Source organism: Talpa europaea (genome assembly GCF_964194135.1).
Source record: "Talpa europaea genome assembly, chromosome: 11".
NCBI lineage: Eukaryota > Metazoa > Chordata > Mammalia > Eulipotyphla > Talpidae > Talpa > Talpa europaea.
In genome coordinates, this window is record NC_140078.1 from 47038481 (window position 1) to 47051739 (window position 13259).

The 13259-nt window shown below is 40.7% G+C and overlaps 1 protein-coding gene across 1 annotated transcript in view; it reads right to left on the reverse strand.

Moving 5' to 3' along the window:
* Positions 1 to 1934: 1934 nt before the first annotated feature.
* ABCA13 (ATP binding cassette subfamily A member 13) overlaps positions 1935 to 13259 on the reverse strand; it is a gene marked incomplete at its 5' end in the record, with an annotated part of 529302 nt that continues 517977 nt past the window's right edge. Inside the window, 3 exons of the mRNA XM_084247732.1 lie at positions 1935 to 2092; positions 2668 to 2805; positions 4338 to 4443. Coding sequence (XP_084103858.1) covers positions 1997 to 2092; positions 2668 to 2805; positions 4338 to 4443 — 340 coding nt within the window. The 3' untranslated portion in view covers positions 1935 to 1996. The remainder of the gene's footprint in view (positions 2093 to 2667; positions 2806 to 4337; positions 4444 to 13259) is intronic.

Consider the following 13259-nt stretch of genomic DNA (forward strand, 5'->3'; position numbering starts at 1 on the left):
GAGAGGTTTGCAGGCCATGTGGGACCCTCCTCAGGTGGCCAGGGAGCAGCAGGGGATCGAACAGGTGGTGCAGAGGCTGCAGGCAGCTTCGCAACCCAGTGCTCAACCGTTGTGCCACCGGGGAGGCCCAAAAGTTCAGTGACCTTAACCTCAAAAATCTTAAGACAAATGTTTAAAATACCTGCATGATTTATAAATGCAATGACATTTGCAACATTAACATAAGATTTGACCTTTTGGTCCAGTCTTCTGGGATATGGTGTTTTAGCATTGGGTTTCACATTTCTTCCTGTTTATTCTTTAAAGGCATACCTTCAACCATAAATTTCAAGAAAATAGCAGCTCAAAGCCTGGAAAAGAATCCCAAAGAGCAGACCAAAGCAGAGTAAGACTCAATTAAATTTTAACCTTTTCAAGGTAAAAGATCTAGAGTAGTTGCATTTCCTCCTTACTTAAATTACTTTGGACCCCTAAAAATGCAAAGAAAGATGTGGACAAAAACATAATTTTATTCCAAGAATCAGATTAAAATATCTGTTTTACTCACTACAATATGGGCAGGTTCATGATTCACACATTTTATTTATTGATTCAACAACAAAAACTAAACATTACATCTTCCATTTGATAAGACTAATTAGAATTGGTGAAAAATCATACAATCCTAAATTGTGACTTCTTTAAAAAAGCATATTTCACGTGATAAATGATTGACTTAATCCTTACGATTTAAAAATATCTGTAGTATAGAATGCTACAAAAGAAAGATTTACATTTAATGAATTTTTGATTTAGTAAAGAAATGGACAATAGAGTTTTCTTTGATCATGTGTTACTATTACTTAGAAATTTAGCAGGATAAGTTTAAATGTCTATGTGTGGTCCTTCACTGAAGTTTTAGAACATGGCTAAAGAACATAAAGTAATAATTCAATCTGACTACAAACTATTTTCAGTAGTACACTGATTTTATGCATTTTGCCATTCATAAGATACAAAATTTCAATTTTATAAAGATGTTTACAGTCACATCTCAACACTTTTATATCTTAAAATGTGTCAAGGCCAATTTTGACAATGACATAATTTTTAGAAAATTAAAAATACATACTTGAAAGTGTTTAATTCTAGACATTGTGTTAACTTTGCTTACATAATAGATAATGAGGTATCCCACAAATAAATGGCCCTCAAACTGGAATGTGTATCAGAATCACCAGGAGGATTTGTTGAAACCCAGATTGCGGGACTCCATTCTCAGAGATTCTGATTCTAGATTTGGGCCTCATTATTTGAATTTCCATCGAGCTTCCAGGCGATACTGATGCAGTAAACATGGTCACTACCACACTTAGTACACCATTGGTTTTGAATAATTTATGCCACAGTACTTTGTAATCCAAATTAGAAAAATACCACCGCATTATATTTCTTTCTACAGCCTCCTGAAATTCTAACCATAAAATTAAGACAAAACTCTTACAAATGATACAGAGTACTGTAGAGTAAATTATTTTCAGGCTTTTCTGTCCTCTGGTCATAAGGATTGCATGCCTGATAGGGAGAACCTGAATTTTGTAACATTGTTACATTAATTTGTATTGTTTACTTCTGTGTACCAACTGCTGCAGTATTTATATTCACCAAGAGAGGCCGAGGCAAGAGATCCTTCCAGAGAGCCAGGAAAGAGTGAAGACTTTTCCAGGAAAGAGGAAAGAGTGAAGACTTTGGACCCTATTGACTCAACCTTGCTATGTTGGCCTCACCTTTGATTAGCAACAAGAGTAAATGTATTGGGAGAATTTCCCAAAAGTCTATAGAAAAAAAAATTCAGTTTTCTGGTTATTAATGAACAATGCTTTTCAAAATTGTAGGAATCTGACTGCCTAGAGAATGCCTTCCAGTCCTGAGTTGCTCATTTGCTCCTTTAATCTCTGAGCGTTAATTGTAACAAAATGCAAGGTTTTATTCCTTTTAGTGATGCCTTGTTTAGTGCTTAGATGGGCATGTGATGTAGGTGGTAATGGTCAACAGATGGATGGAAAGTAGATGCTGGAGTTTGTTGCTCCTCAGTAGCAAAATTAATAAACACCTGCAAAAAAACAAACAGGAAAAAATCAACCTATAAGCACATTTAGCAATTTGCTCTCAATTACAACTCTCAAAGCACCATCCAAATTTTTCTAAATTCCGCAAATCATTCATAACTACCACCCCTTCTGTTACCATAAACGTAAATCCGGTAAGGTCATAACTTCAAGATTGATAAATATTTCTGGACAATTATTATTAAATCACCTGGAAATTCCTGATGACTTTAGAATGAAGGTGTTAATTTAATTATATATTCTGGTAGTCAATAAATTACACATATTTCTCCCCGAAGTTGGCTATCAGTCACACTGGAGTCCTTTCCACATTTGGGTAATAGAGATGGAAAGGTAAATGGGCATGATTTACCTCCTGAATGCTTAACGTGCTTGAGAACAAATGGAAACCCTGTTGAATTCATGCAAAACTAAACTTCGTAACTCTCACTATCTTATCAGAATTTTCTGAAATCGAAGACCAATTAATGAAAGAAATATAATGTCCAAAAGTAATCTGTCTGGATTGGGCCTCCAGGGCCTACTAAATGTAACCTGCTGCATCAGTCACATACTATACCTGTTCCAAAGTAGTTTGGTTAATGGAGTAGTATTTGATATCCAGGAAGTTCTTGTTGTTCTCCAGTACTTTGAATAGATCAGCTAAGCATGCCCATCTTTTTGGCAAATGATATTCCAATAAATTAAGGCGCTGCCCCTAGAAGCCAAAGATAATGTGTATCACATGATTAGCAATCATTAAACATAATTAATCACATTATATTTAATTGTAAATAAATCATCTCTTTTCAAAACACATATTTAGATTTTGACTATGTGTGAAGGTCAGTTTTGTGAGCCTCCAAGAAATGCTTAATGGTGAGAATTTACCTTTGAGCATGTTTGGCAAGAGGTATTTCTCTGAAGAAGTCATTACTTTTGCCCCTATTTACCCCACCTTGACACAAGCATGACGATGACTCTAAGGGGTAATATGATGACTTGGAGACAGATGAGAAATGGGATGTCACCACAGCAGAAGAGAAATATAGGCACAAACCTGCAACTTCACACTTGGGCTCAGCATCTAGTGGTCCTTAGCATTTGTTGAGCAACTCAAATATTCTGAGCTGTGTTTTTATTTTTTTTTTTTTTTTTTATAGAGGCATGCTTTATTTTATTTGTTTGCTGGTGGTTTGTTTGTTTGTTTTGTTTATACATGCACTGGGCACAGTCAGAAGCGCGGGAGGGTGAGAGAATTCACCAGAGCCAGAGCGGGGAGCAGAGCAGGCAGAAGGACCGAAGTACACTGCTGAGGGGAGCAGCGGGCGGCAGGAGAGGTCTGCGCGCCATGTGGGACCCTCCTCCGGTGGCCGGGGAGCAGCCGGGGATCGAACCGGCGCCGCAGAGGCCGCGGGCAGCTTCGCAACCCAGCGCTCAACCGCTGCGCCACCGGGGAGGCCCTGAGCTGTGTTTTTATATATGCAAATGGGGATAACAGTAACTCTCTGGTAGATCATTAAGTATGGCACTTGAGAATGAATGCCCACACACTGTACAGCATTCTTCTACCTGGTAAGATTTTATGCGATGGTTCATGTTGAAATAAGTAATGGCTGCTTTAGAAACTACTAGGTAACAGCTACAACCTTGTAGAAACTACAATAAATTGTAATCACAAGTTACCCCCCAATTGTCAACAGTACTTTTTAAATGTTCATGTGCATGGCAAGTTATTAAATTGTAGATTTGGGTTCATTCAGTATGTTGGCACTGGTGATTCTGCAAATTTAACTGTTCCCATGTCATGAAGACACTACTGATTCAAAGCCACACTTTGAATTGAGTTTGCAGAGAATTATGATCCCAGGTATAGGGTACTTACTATGAAATAATGCTGAACTGCCAGGTCTGTAAACCAGCAGCAATCAGATGGAATAAGTAATTTTTTGCAATTTTCCATCCTGAAAAAAAATTAGCTGTGTAATGGAGTTGTGCCCACAGAGAATGAAGACCACAGTCTACAACAGATTGACATGCAAGCTTGTCACCCTTTACAAGGGTCAATTAATGTCTGTTTTCCATGCTGTTTTTTGGTGAGAAGGTACTGCCTGTACTTTGTCAAGACACAAGAAAATAGGCAACATCTTATGACAGCCAAGAGAAAAGAAATGCATTGATAATATTTTTAAGCTGAAAACAAAGAAGCAATGTAAAATACAAAGAAGTAATGTAAAATATTAGTCCTACCTTAAACTGGATTCCTGGAAAGTAGAGCTTCAAACAGTCAGAAATAGCATTATGTTGATTTGCTTTCTGACCGAGCCAAATTCGGACTGTGTAACCATCACCAAACCTGAGAGTTGAATGAAATAAGTTACTATGTTAGTGACCTAAAGGCACTAAATTCTAAGTTCATTTTCACAACAAGGCAGTAAAAGAAAGTATTCCCAATTTGGGGGAGATTTTGAATTCTAAAATATATTAAGCTCTGAAATTAATATCAACTCATTTATACAGTTTGCTATAATTCAATTTATATTGACACAGATACTTATACTTAATATTTATTTATTTATTTATTTATTAAAACGATTTGTTTATTTATTTATTTATACAAGCAATGGTACAGTCAGAAGCGCGGGAGGGTGAGAAAATTCACCAAGCCAGAGCAGGGAGCAGAGCAGGCAGAGGAACCAAAGTACACTGCTGAGGGGAGCAGCGGGTGGCAGGAGATGTCTGCTCTCCATGTGGGACCGTCCTCTGGTGGCCGGGGAGCAGCCGGGTATGGAACCGGCGCTGCCGAGGCTGTGGGCAGCTTCGCAACCCAGCGCTCAACCGCTGTGCCACCGGGGAGGCCCAGATACTTATATTTAAAAACAATCAACAAATTCTGGAATCAATATCTCTTCAATGGGAGAGGGAAGGTGGAAATGCAAACTGTAGAAACAAAGTTCTGGGTTAGATGAAATCAGAAACTAGAATCTGACCCTGAGAAACATTATTGCTTCAAGGCTTGTAATTACTAAAAAAAATGTGAATGGGAAAGATGAGAGGGAATGCATAAGTAATCTACCCAGGCATGTTTATCACATAAAACAGTGATTTCAACTGCACTTCAACTCAGCAAGTCCAGGACTGTGGGGAAAGCTGTCAGCTTGAAAGGTGCTGCCCCTAACATTGTGGAGATAAAGATCACAGTCCTAGTAGGGTCCTAGTCAACACACATGTGGTTATAATCATTTCATAGAGACATTTCAAAAAGTAACTTCAAGAATTTGAAAGCTTACAAAATATATTATTCTACTGGTAGAGAAATTCCAAGATAATCTAAAAGCACCCCCAATAATCCTCTTCACAGTTATTTTCATGCCTCCTTCCCAGACTTCAAATTTCCTCTTAAGTCTGTGTGTAGTCTGCAAAAACTTTCATTTTATAGAATTTATAGTTAAGGAATTATTGATCATACTGATAAACTATAGTAAACTCATACAGAAAAGCATATCTGTGGTATCTTAGAGTTTTGAAGGTGAATGTGTGGGTAAGCACAGCAGGTGTGTGTTACAGTCATTCCCCCTCTGCTCAGTAGTATATGAGACATTGCATTATTGACTTACAAGAGTCATCTAACTCCACCATTACCAAATCCTGCTAAGAGGGTATGCATTTCGCTGTTTCAAGTAAGTTAGAGACTGAGACAGAGTTTATGTATTGGGCATCACAGAATGCAGTATGTGCTGCAGATAACTCCAGTTGTGCGCTTATTGGGGTGGGGTGTGATGAGAATGGAGATGTAGTCCTGGATTGATGACTTTAGGACATTCATGATATGGCATAACTCAGTGTTGTTCTACTGACAGTGGATCTGGATGGATGGCTTGGATTTGAATCCAGCTCTTCCCTGTTGTACTAGATGACCCTAGGGAGTCAATTTTTCTAACTTCATTTATCTCATGTAGAAAATGGGCTGATAGTACCAACTTCCTGGTTGAAAATGGTTAGAGGATTGAATTAATTAAATATTATGTATCACATAGGACAGTACTGTGTGAATAAATCAATAACTAGTGAGACTTAGGGACTGCATAGAATATGACTGAGATGGAAGAAAACTCTGGTGTGAAGAACTCACAATTTATTTGGGGAAACTTAGAGGATAGCAGATGAAACAATTGGAACATGAATATGAAGTACTCAGTGGAGTAAAGAGAATGCAAGCAGAGATGTAAACTCACTTGAGTATATATGTTCTTGAAATAGATTAATACTGCTCAGGCTCTCTCTAACATAAGATTTCTGAACAGAAAATTATAAAATCATGGTATCTTCACTAACTAAAATAATATCTTTAGATTTATCAGATTATGATATAAGTACCTAAATATTAACTTTGCTTCTTCATTCTTTTTATAACCTACACATTTATGCCACTCATCTAAATTCCATAAGACATTCATTTTCCTATTGTACTTTCCATAGTCTAAAAGCTTTCAAAATAGCCAAGGAGTCATTCATTAATATTTCATTTATTAACTATATATATTAACTATATATAAACTATATGTATAATATGTAGCTTATATATAGTTATATATATAGTTAATATATACATTATATATAATATATAGTTAATATATGTAACTCTTAATATTTCATTTATTAGCTATATTAACATTTCTAAATAATTCATTATGTCCACATCATTTGCATAGGCAATGATAACAAAAATAATTGAACAGCATTATCTGACAGTGAATTAATTATATGTGATATGTATTTATACAATGCAATACAACATTTAGATGCCACAAACATTAAATATATGTGTATGAATGTGTATATACATGTGTGTATAATGTAATATATAAAAATACATACACAAATATATGTGTTTGTACCAAACATTAAATTTTATATATATTAAACTTATATGTGTGCATATATACATATACATTGCATATAAACAGTGCTAAAAAAGAACAGCAAACAAAGGCATATATGTTAAGTGTCAGACACTCCCAGAGAACAGTGAGTGAATGAGGAAGGTTTACCTGGTTAATGGGTAGGAAATAAATGTTTATGTGAGTAACTGATGTACTATTTGTTGGTGACCTGGGATTAGAAACTTACTCTGATTTCAATCCTTACAGGGACCTCGCTGGTAGCAGAGGAAAGCAAGAGAAGAACATTGCACATATTAGCTTTGCCATTCACCCACTCTGAGCAAAGCAGTTACCACATATCACCCACATTTAATCCCCAAGGATTCTGATGTTTCCATTTCAGAGAAATTAATTAATTTGTGGTGGTCAAGTAACTGCCCAATGTCATGAAATTCAAAAGTACTAGATGGGGATAGTTTCCGGTCCTGGCCAATGAAGTGCCCACCTCCTTGCAGCAGTATATTTTCTAATGGGTCACATTCATGGAATTATGTATATTAATATATTCTCATTGATAGTTCATTTTATCCTTACAAACACACTGCATATGAACTAGAATTTGTGACATTTTCTTTCTATAAAATGCAAAGCTGTGAGGTCCAAAGAAGCATGAAAAGCAGCCTCCCTGGTGGTGCAAGGAGTTAGACACAGCACCGTAAAGCAATCTGCAGCCTCTGCAACATGAGTTTGATCCCCATCCTGCCAGAGAGCTACCCACATGGTGCAGCAGACCTCTCCTATCTTTCCCACTGCTCCCCTCAGCAGAGTATTTCAGTATATCTGCCTATTCTGTTCCCCACTCTGTCTCTGGTGAATCCTCTCACTTATACACACCTCTGGCCTGTACCCCTGTTCTTGTATACACAAATAAATAAATTAAAAAAAAGAAGCATGGGCCTCCCTGGTGGTGCAAGGGGTTAAGACTATGAAGCTGTTTGCAGCTTCTACAGCACAAGTTCAATTCACCAGCTGGCAAGGAGCTACCCACATGGTGCAGCAGACCTTTCCTGACTCATCCACTGCTCCCCTCAGCAGTGTACTTTGGTCAATCTGCATGTTCTGTTCCCCACTCTGTCTCTGGTGAATCCTCTCACCTCCCCTCTCTCCCGCATTTCTGGCCTGTACTCCAGCTCTTGTATGCATAAATAATAAAAATCTTAAAAAAAAAAAAAAGAAGTGTGAAGAGCTCTCAGTCACTTAGCTTGTTATTGGCAGACAAAAGACAAAACTAACATCCCTTCTACAAAACCTTGTCTCTCCACGGCAAGTTTCCTTATTATTTTAACTTCAGTTAAGTTTGGTTCAGAAAATTTTCTAATCATTGTTTATGTAAATCATAATAACTGTAAGGATTATGGATTGAAGATGTTAACATAGAGTCTCTGATAAATAACAAAGAGTGAACAGTTTCTGGCAACTGGCACTAGACTTCCTCTTGGGGAAGAAACTGTGCAAAGGACTTCCATAAATTCTCAATTTAAAGACAAGATTTAAAGGGTTGATAGCACAGCCTCATGTTAAAAAGGAGCTTGAACCAGATGTTACATTTAAGATACTTTCCTGGAGAGATCAAAATGTCACTTTGTTAAATGTTTCTAATAGTCACCAATTCATAGTTCAGAGGTTGGGTCAAAGCTGCCATCAGGACATGTCACTACAACTGTTTCATAATTAGAAAACTGTGTTCCAAAGTCATATACCTAAGCTGAGTCCACCAGGCTTTCCATAATCTGCTTAAGTCACCATCTATGGTTCTCTCTCTCTTTTTTTTTTTTTTTATTTATTTATACAAGCACTGGGTATAGTCAGAAACGTGGGATGGTGAGAATTCACCAGAGCCAGAGCAGGGAATAGAACAGGCAGATGGACTGAAATACACTGCTGAGGGGAGCAGTGGGCGTGGCAGGAGAGGTCTGCGTGCCATGTGGGACCCTTGCCCTGTGGCCAGGGATCGAACCGGCCCAGCAGAGGTTGCAGGCAGCCTTGCAGGCCAACGCTCAATCGCTGCACCACCAGGGGAGGCCCCAATGTCTTCTCTTAACTTCTGGTGATGCTGGCAATCCTTGAAGTCCTTGCCTTGGAGATGCTTAACAGCAATCTCTGCCACCATTGTCAAATAACATTCTTCCAGTGTGTCTATAACTATGTATCTTCTTTTGTTTTTTATCATATCATTTAAAAATTTTTATTGAGGCATCATTGCTTTATAAGGTTAGTTTCAGATGCACATCATTATAGATCAACATGTGTGCTACATTGTTAATAACACTACTGTAGTGGCAGGATGAGCCCAGAGCAGACAGGGTAAAGGAGAGTCCTGGAGCCCTCGGTGGCTTTCTCAGGTTTTTATTGAGCTTTACATGTATTGTGGCAAATAGGTACACAGCAGGCAGGAGTGCCAGGGTTGCCAGGAGGACGGAAGGTCTCCTATCCCCTGGCAAGTCTTCACTCTAGGTTTCTCTGGCTTCTTTCTCCCTTTCTCTCTCTCCTGCCTCTTCTGCTTCTCTTGGTGAGGATCTCAATAGTCTTCCCATGGCCCACAGAAGTAAATAACACAATATAACAACTTCAGGTGCCCCATCAAGCAGGGCAATCCTAATGGTGGGAGAGTAGAATAGCCTGAAAACCATTTACTCTATAATCCACCCCCTCAGGATTTTCTGCCATACAATCTATATACAAGTATACACAATTTTCCCTTAACGAACACAAACACAGCAGCCTTGGCCAAAGTTCAGGCAGGGCCGCAACCTAGTGGCAAAACACTATTATTGGCACCAGTAGATGATCCACCACTTCTGCTGCCGAAGGCACTGCTCATATTTGGGAGGGGAACCACTCAGGCATCTGCCCTTACATGCCAGGAGCCAGGCTTCCTGGCCTTCTTTGGCTGTATTCTCAGCCACACGCCACACACTGCATCCAACCCCAGGATGCACTCACTCTTGGATTGGTGATTCTGTACTTTGAGGATAATCACCCAATCCTCAGAGTTTTCTGTGTGCAGTCACTCCAACACTCAGCTTTCATAGCCACAAATGTGACATGCAGACCCCTGCACTCAGGCCAACCCACTGCACAAGCACATGGTTCGGGGATCCATGGATACAAGCTCTACATGCGGCCTCTCTTGGGTCCCCTCTTTGGCTGTGGGCTCTACCACAAGCCACATTCCCCACCTGTCCCCCAAGGACGGGGTCCTCAGCTCCTCACCCTTACTTGACAATGAGCAGGGCATCACACACAGGTGGTTTTAAGAGACTCACTGGCCTTCTTTAGCATACTTAGGCTGCTTAACAGCTTGCTCAGGGCTTCCCAATCTCAGCACCAGCTTTTGCCTTTCTAAGTTGGCCTTTTTCCTCTGCCAAGCTGCTGGGCAGTACACAGGCTGCCCAGATTCCCATCTCCTGGGGTGTACAAAAAATACCATCCTCCTCCAGGGTCCCCAAAACAGAACATTACCCTCCCAAGGTTCCTCCGCTTTCTGGCAGGATTATAAGTCCAAGTCCATCAGTCTTTTTCCTGCATCAGCACTGGGCAAGCTCCAAATTGTGGTCCTTTCTTCCCCAATGATTCTGCTGCCTTCAGGGTCATTGGCTGGTCCTCTCAGGCCATCTCCTCCTCCAGGTGAGGTCTTGTCCCACAGCTCTTGGACCTTGTCTACCTCCTGTGCTGCAGCATCTCTAGCTCTTCCAGAAGCTCCTGGACTCTGGTCACTACCTGTGCTGCCATGGCAGGTCCAGCATTGTCACAGGCAAAGACAGTCTGCTCCTCCTCAGTCCCTCCTGAGATCTTCAGAGAGCTCCATACCCATCTGCATTGGAACATCTTGTCGACTTATACCAATTGTAGGACCAGGAAATGCACAGAGCAGCTTATCTATGATCCTAGCAGACCAGGTAAAGGAGGATTCCTGAAGCCCTTGGTGGCTTTAACAGGCTTTTATTGAGCTTTACATGCATTGCGGCAAACAGGTACACAGCAGGCAGGGGTGCCAGGGGGCCAGGAAGACGGCAGGCCTCCTATCCCCTGGCAAGTCTTCACTCTGGGTTTCTCTGGCTTCTTTCTCCCTTTCTCTCTCTCCTTCCTTCTCTCCTGCTTCTGCTTCTCTTGGTGACAATCTCAATAGTCCTCCCATGGCCCACAGAAGTAAACAACACAACAATGTAACAACTGCAGGTGCCCCATCAAGCAGGGCACTCCTAATGGTGGGAGGACAGAAAAGCCTGAAAGCCATTTACCCTATAACTTCATTGTTAGAAACTTAACACTATATTAATATCCCACTAGAAGTCCAGTTCTATCCTTTAGCATACAGTTCTATCCTTTAACACTGTTTACCCATCTCCCTCCCCTTTCCTATCTGGAAACCACTAATTTTGTTTTATAGTCTAAACGTTTATTTTACCTTATTTAGTCCATTTTTTGTTTGAAAGAATTGTTAAGGCATGGGACAACCGTCAAGTCAGCAGTGTGGACATACAAGTCCCCTCCTCTCTACTATGGTATTATTTATGGTATTATTTTCCACCCAACAAGCAAGCTAGACCATTTATTTTCAAGGATCTGAGACTATAGTTGTTACACTGGTGCCTCAGTCAGCCTCCAGCATTTTTTCATAATTCTGAAGATTTTCCTTCATTGCAGAAATAATCTATAACCTAGATGGGCAACAGCTGACAAACTTTAAAGCTGAAGATATTACAAGGGGTTTTCTCCATTTCTTAATTTGCAAATTGGCATTTCTTTTCTTGATTCTTTTCATTTTTAAAAATAAGTTTGGAACAGGGGATTCCAATCAACATGGCGGCGAGGAAACATTGCAAGTAAGACCTCCCATTAAAAAAAAAAAGTTAATAGGGAGTGAGACACAGGGCAAGCTAGGGTTATTAGGCAGTTTCAGGGACAGTGCAGGAGGGGACCTCTGAAGAATTTAGGGAGGCTTCAGAGATAAGGACAACCAAGGGAATGTAACCAATTCCACTAGGAAAAACAAACATCTCAGGACCAAGGACAACATTGTTAACGCTGGTCCTGGTTTCCTTCAGGTGGTAAAGGGAGGCAGAGATTGGCGAAACGGAGAGTGGTTTAAATTATGGACAGCTTAGAAGGGCAGCTGTTTAACTTCAATGCAGGGATGCTCATCCAGAGGACTGGGCCATAAAGATAAAGATGCAACAAATGGGGAAAGAGAAAGCTGTTAGATAAAGAATGTGAAGATCCCCCACTCAGTAGCAAATTAGGTGAGACAGCCGAGAACTAACCAATCACAAAGAGACTGGTGGAGCTTTAGAATAATCAGGGAAAGAAGGTATATATTCCCTGAGACACGACTCCACTTTGGCTTCCTTGCCCCTCCCAGGCCTGGTTCCCTGGCCTGGGAGTCCCACTTTATTTTTGTTCTTTTTCTCCTCAATAAACTTTTTCTTTCTCTAAACAAACCTGCCTCTTCTCGCTTGCTTGCCTGAGCATCTGCGAAATTCCTGCTGCGGCTTCGTGAGACACCAACTCGTGGGGGTCTAGTGGCTGGGGCTCAGCGCTGCCCTGCAGCCTGGGATCCGTTCCTGGCTGGGAGACTAGGCCTGACAATTCCGGTATCAGGAGGAAAAGCGGCAGGTCCCTGTGAGAACTGGGACATGGAAGATAAACGGGCGACTCTGGCAAACTGCCCAAAGAAGAAAGTTGCCATAAAAGAGGACTAGAAGGGAGGAAAGCTCAGAACCCTGCTACCCTCCCCCACCCACAAAGTTGGCACTCTCCAACCAACAGAAAGGAGGAAAAAAACAAAAACTAAAACTAAAACAACCAACAAGAACAAACTACACATCAAGTGGGACTGTGAGTGGAAAGGAACTATTTCAGCCACCGCACCCTGTGAACTGGAACTGTGGAGAACCCCGCAGGAATTGCCCTGGAGGTGAGCAAACACCTTCAGGTGCCATGAGAGAAAAGCAGACTCCCAGGAGACCTACAAATAGCCAAAGGCCAACCAGTAAGCTAGTGAGGAAAAGTTGCGTGCTCGAAAAGCATACATGCATCCCTGCTGCCGAGGTCCCTGTGCCTGCGATCTAGGCTTGTGGGGAGATGCATGAGTGAGCCCTCATTGAGGTGAATATCCCTCACTGAGTAATCAGAAACCAGGCACCCGGACACAGGAGCGGGGTGCAAAAGGTGCTATTTCAGCCGACACTGAACTGGGCTACAGCCCATGTCCTGGAGCTGAGGCCTT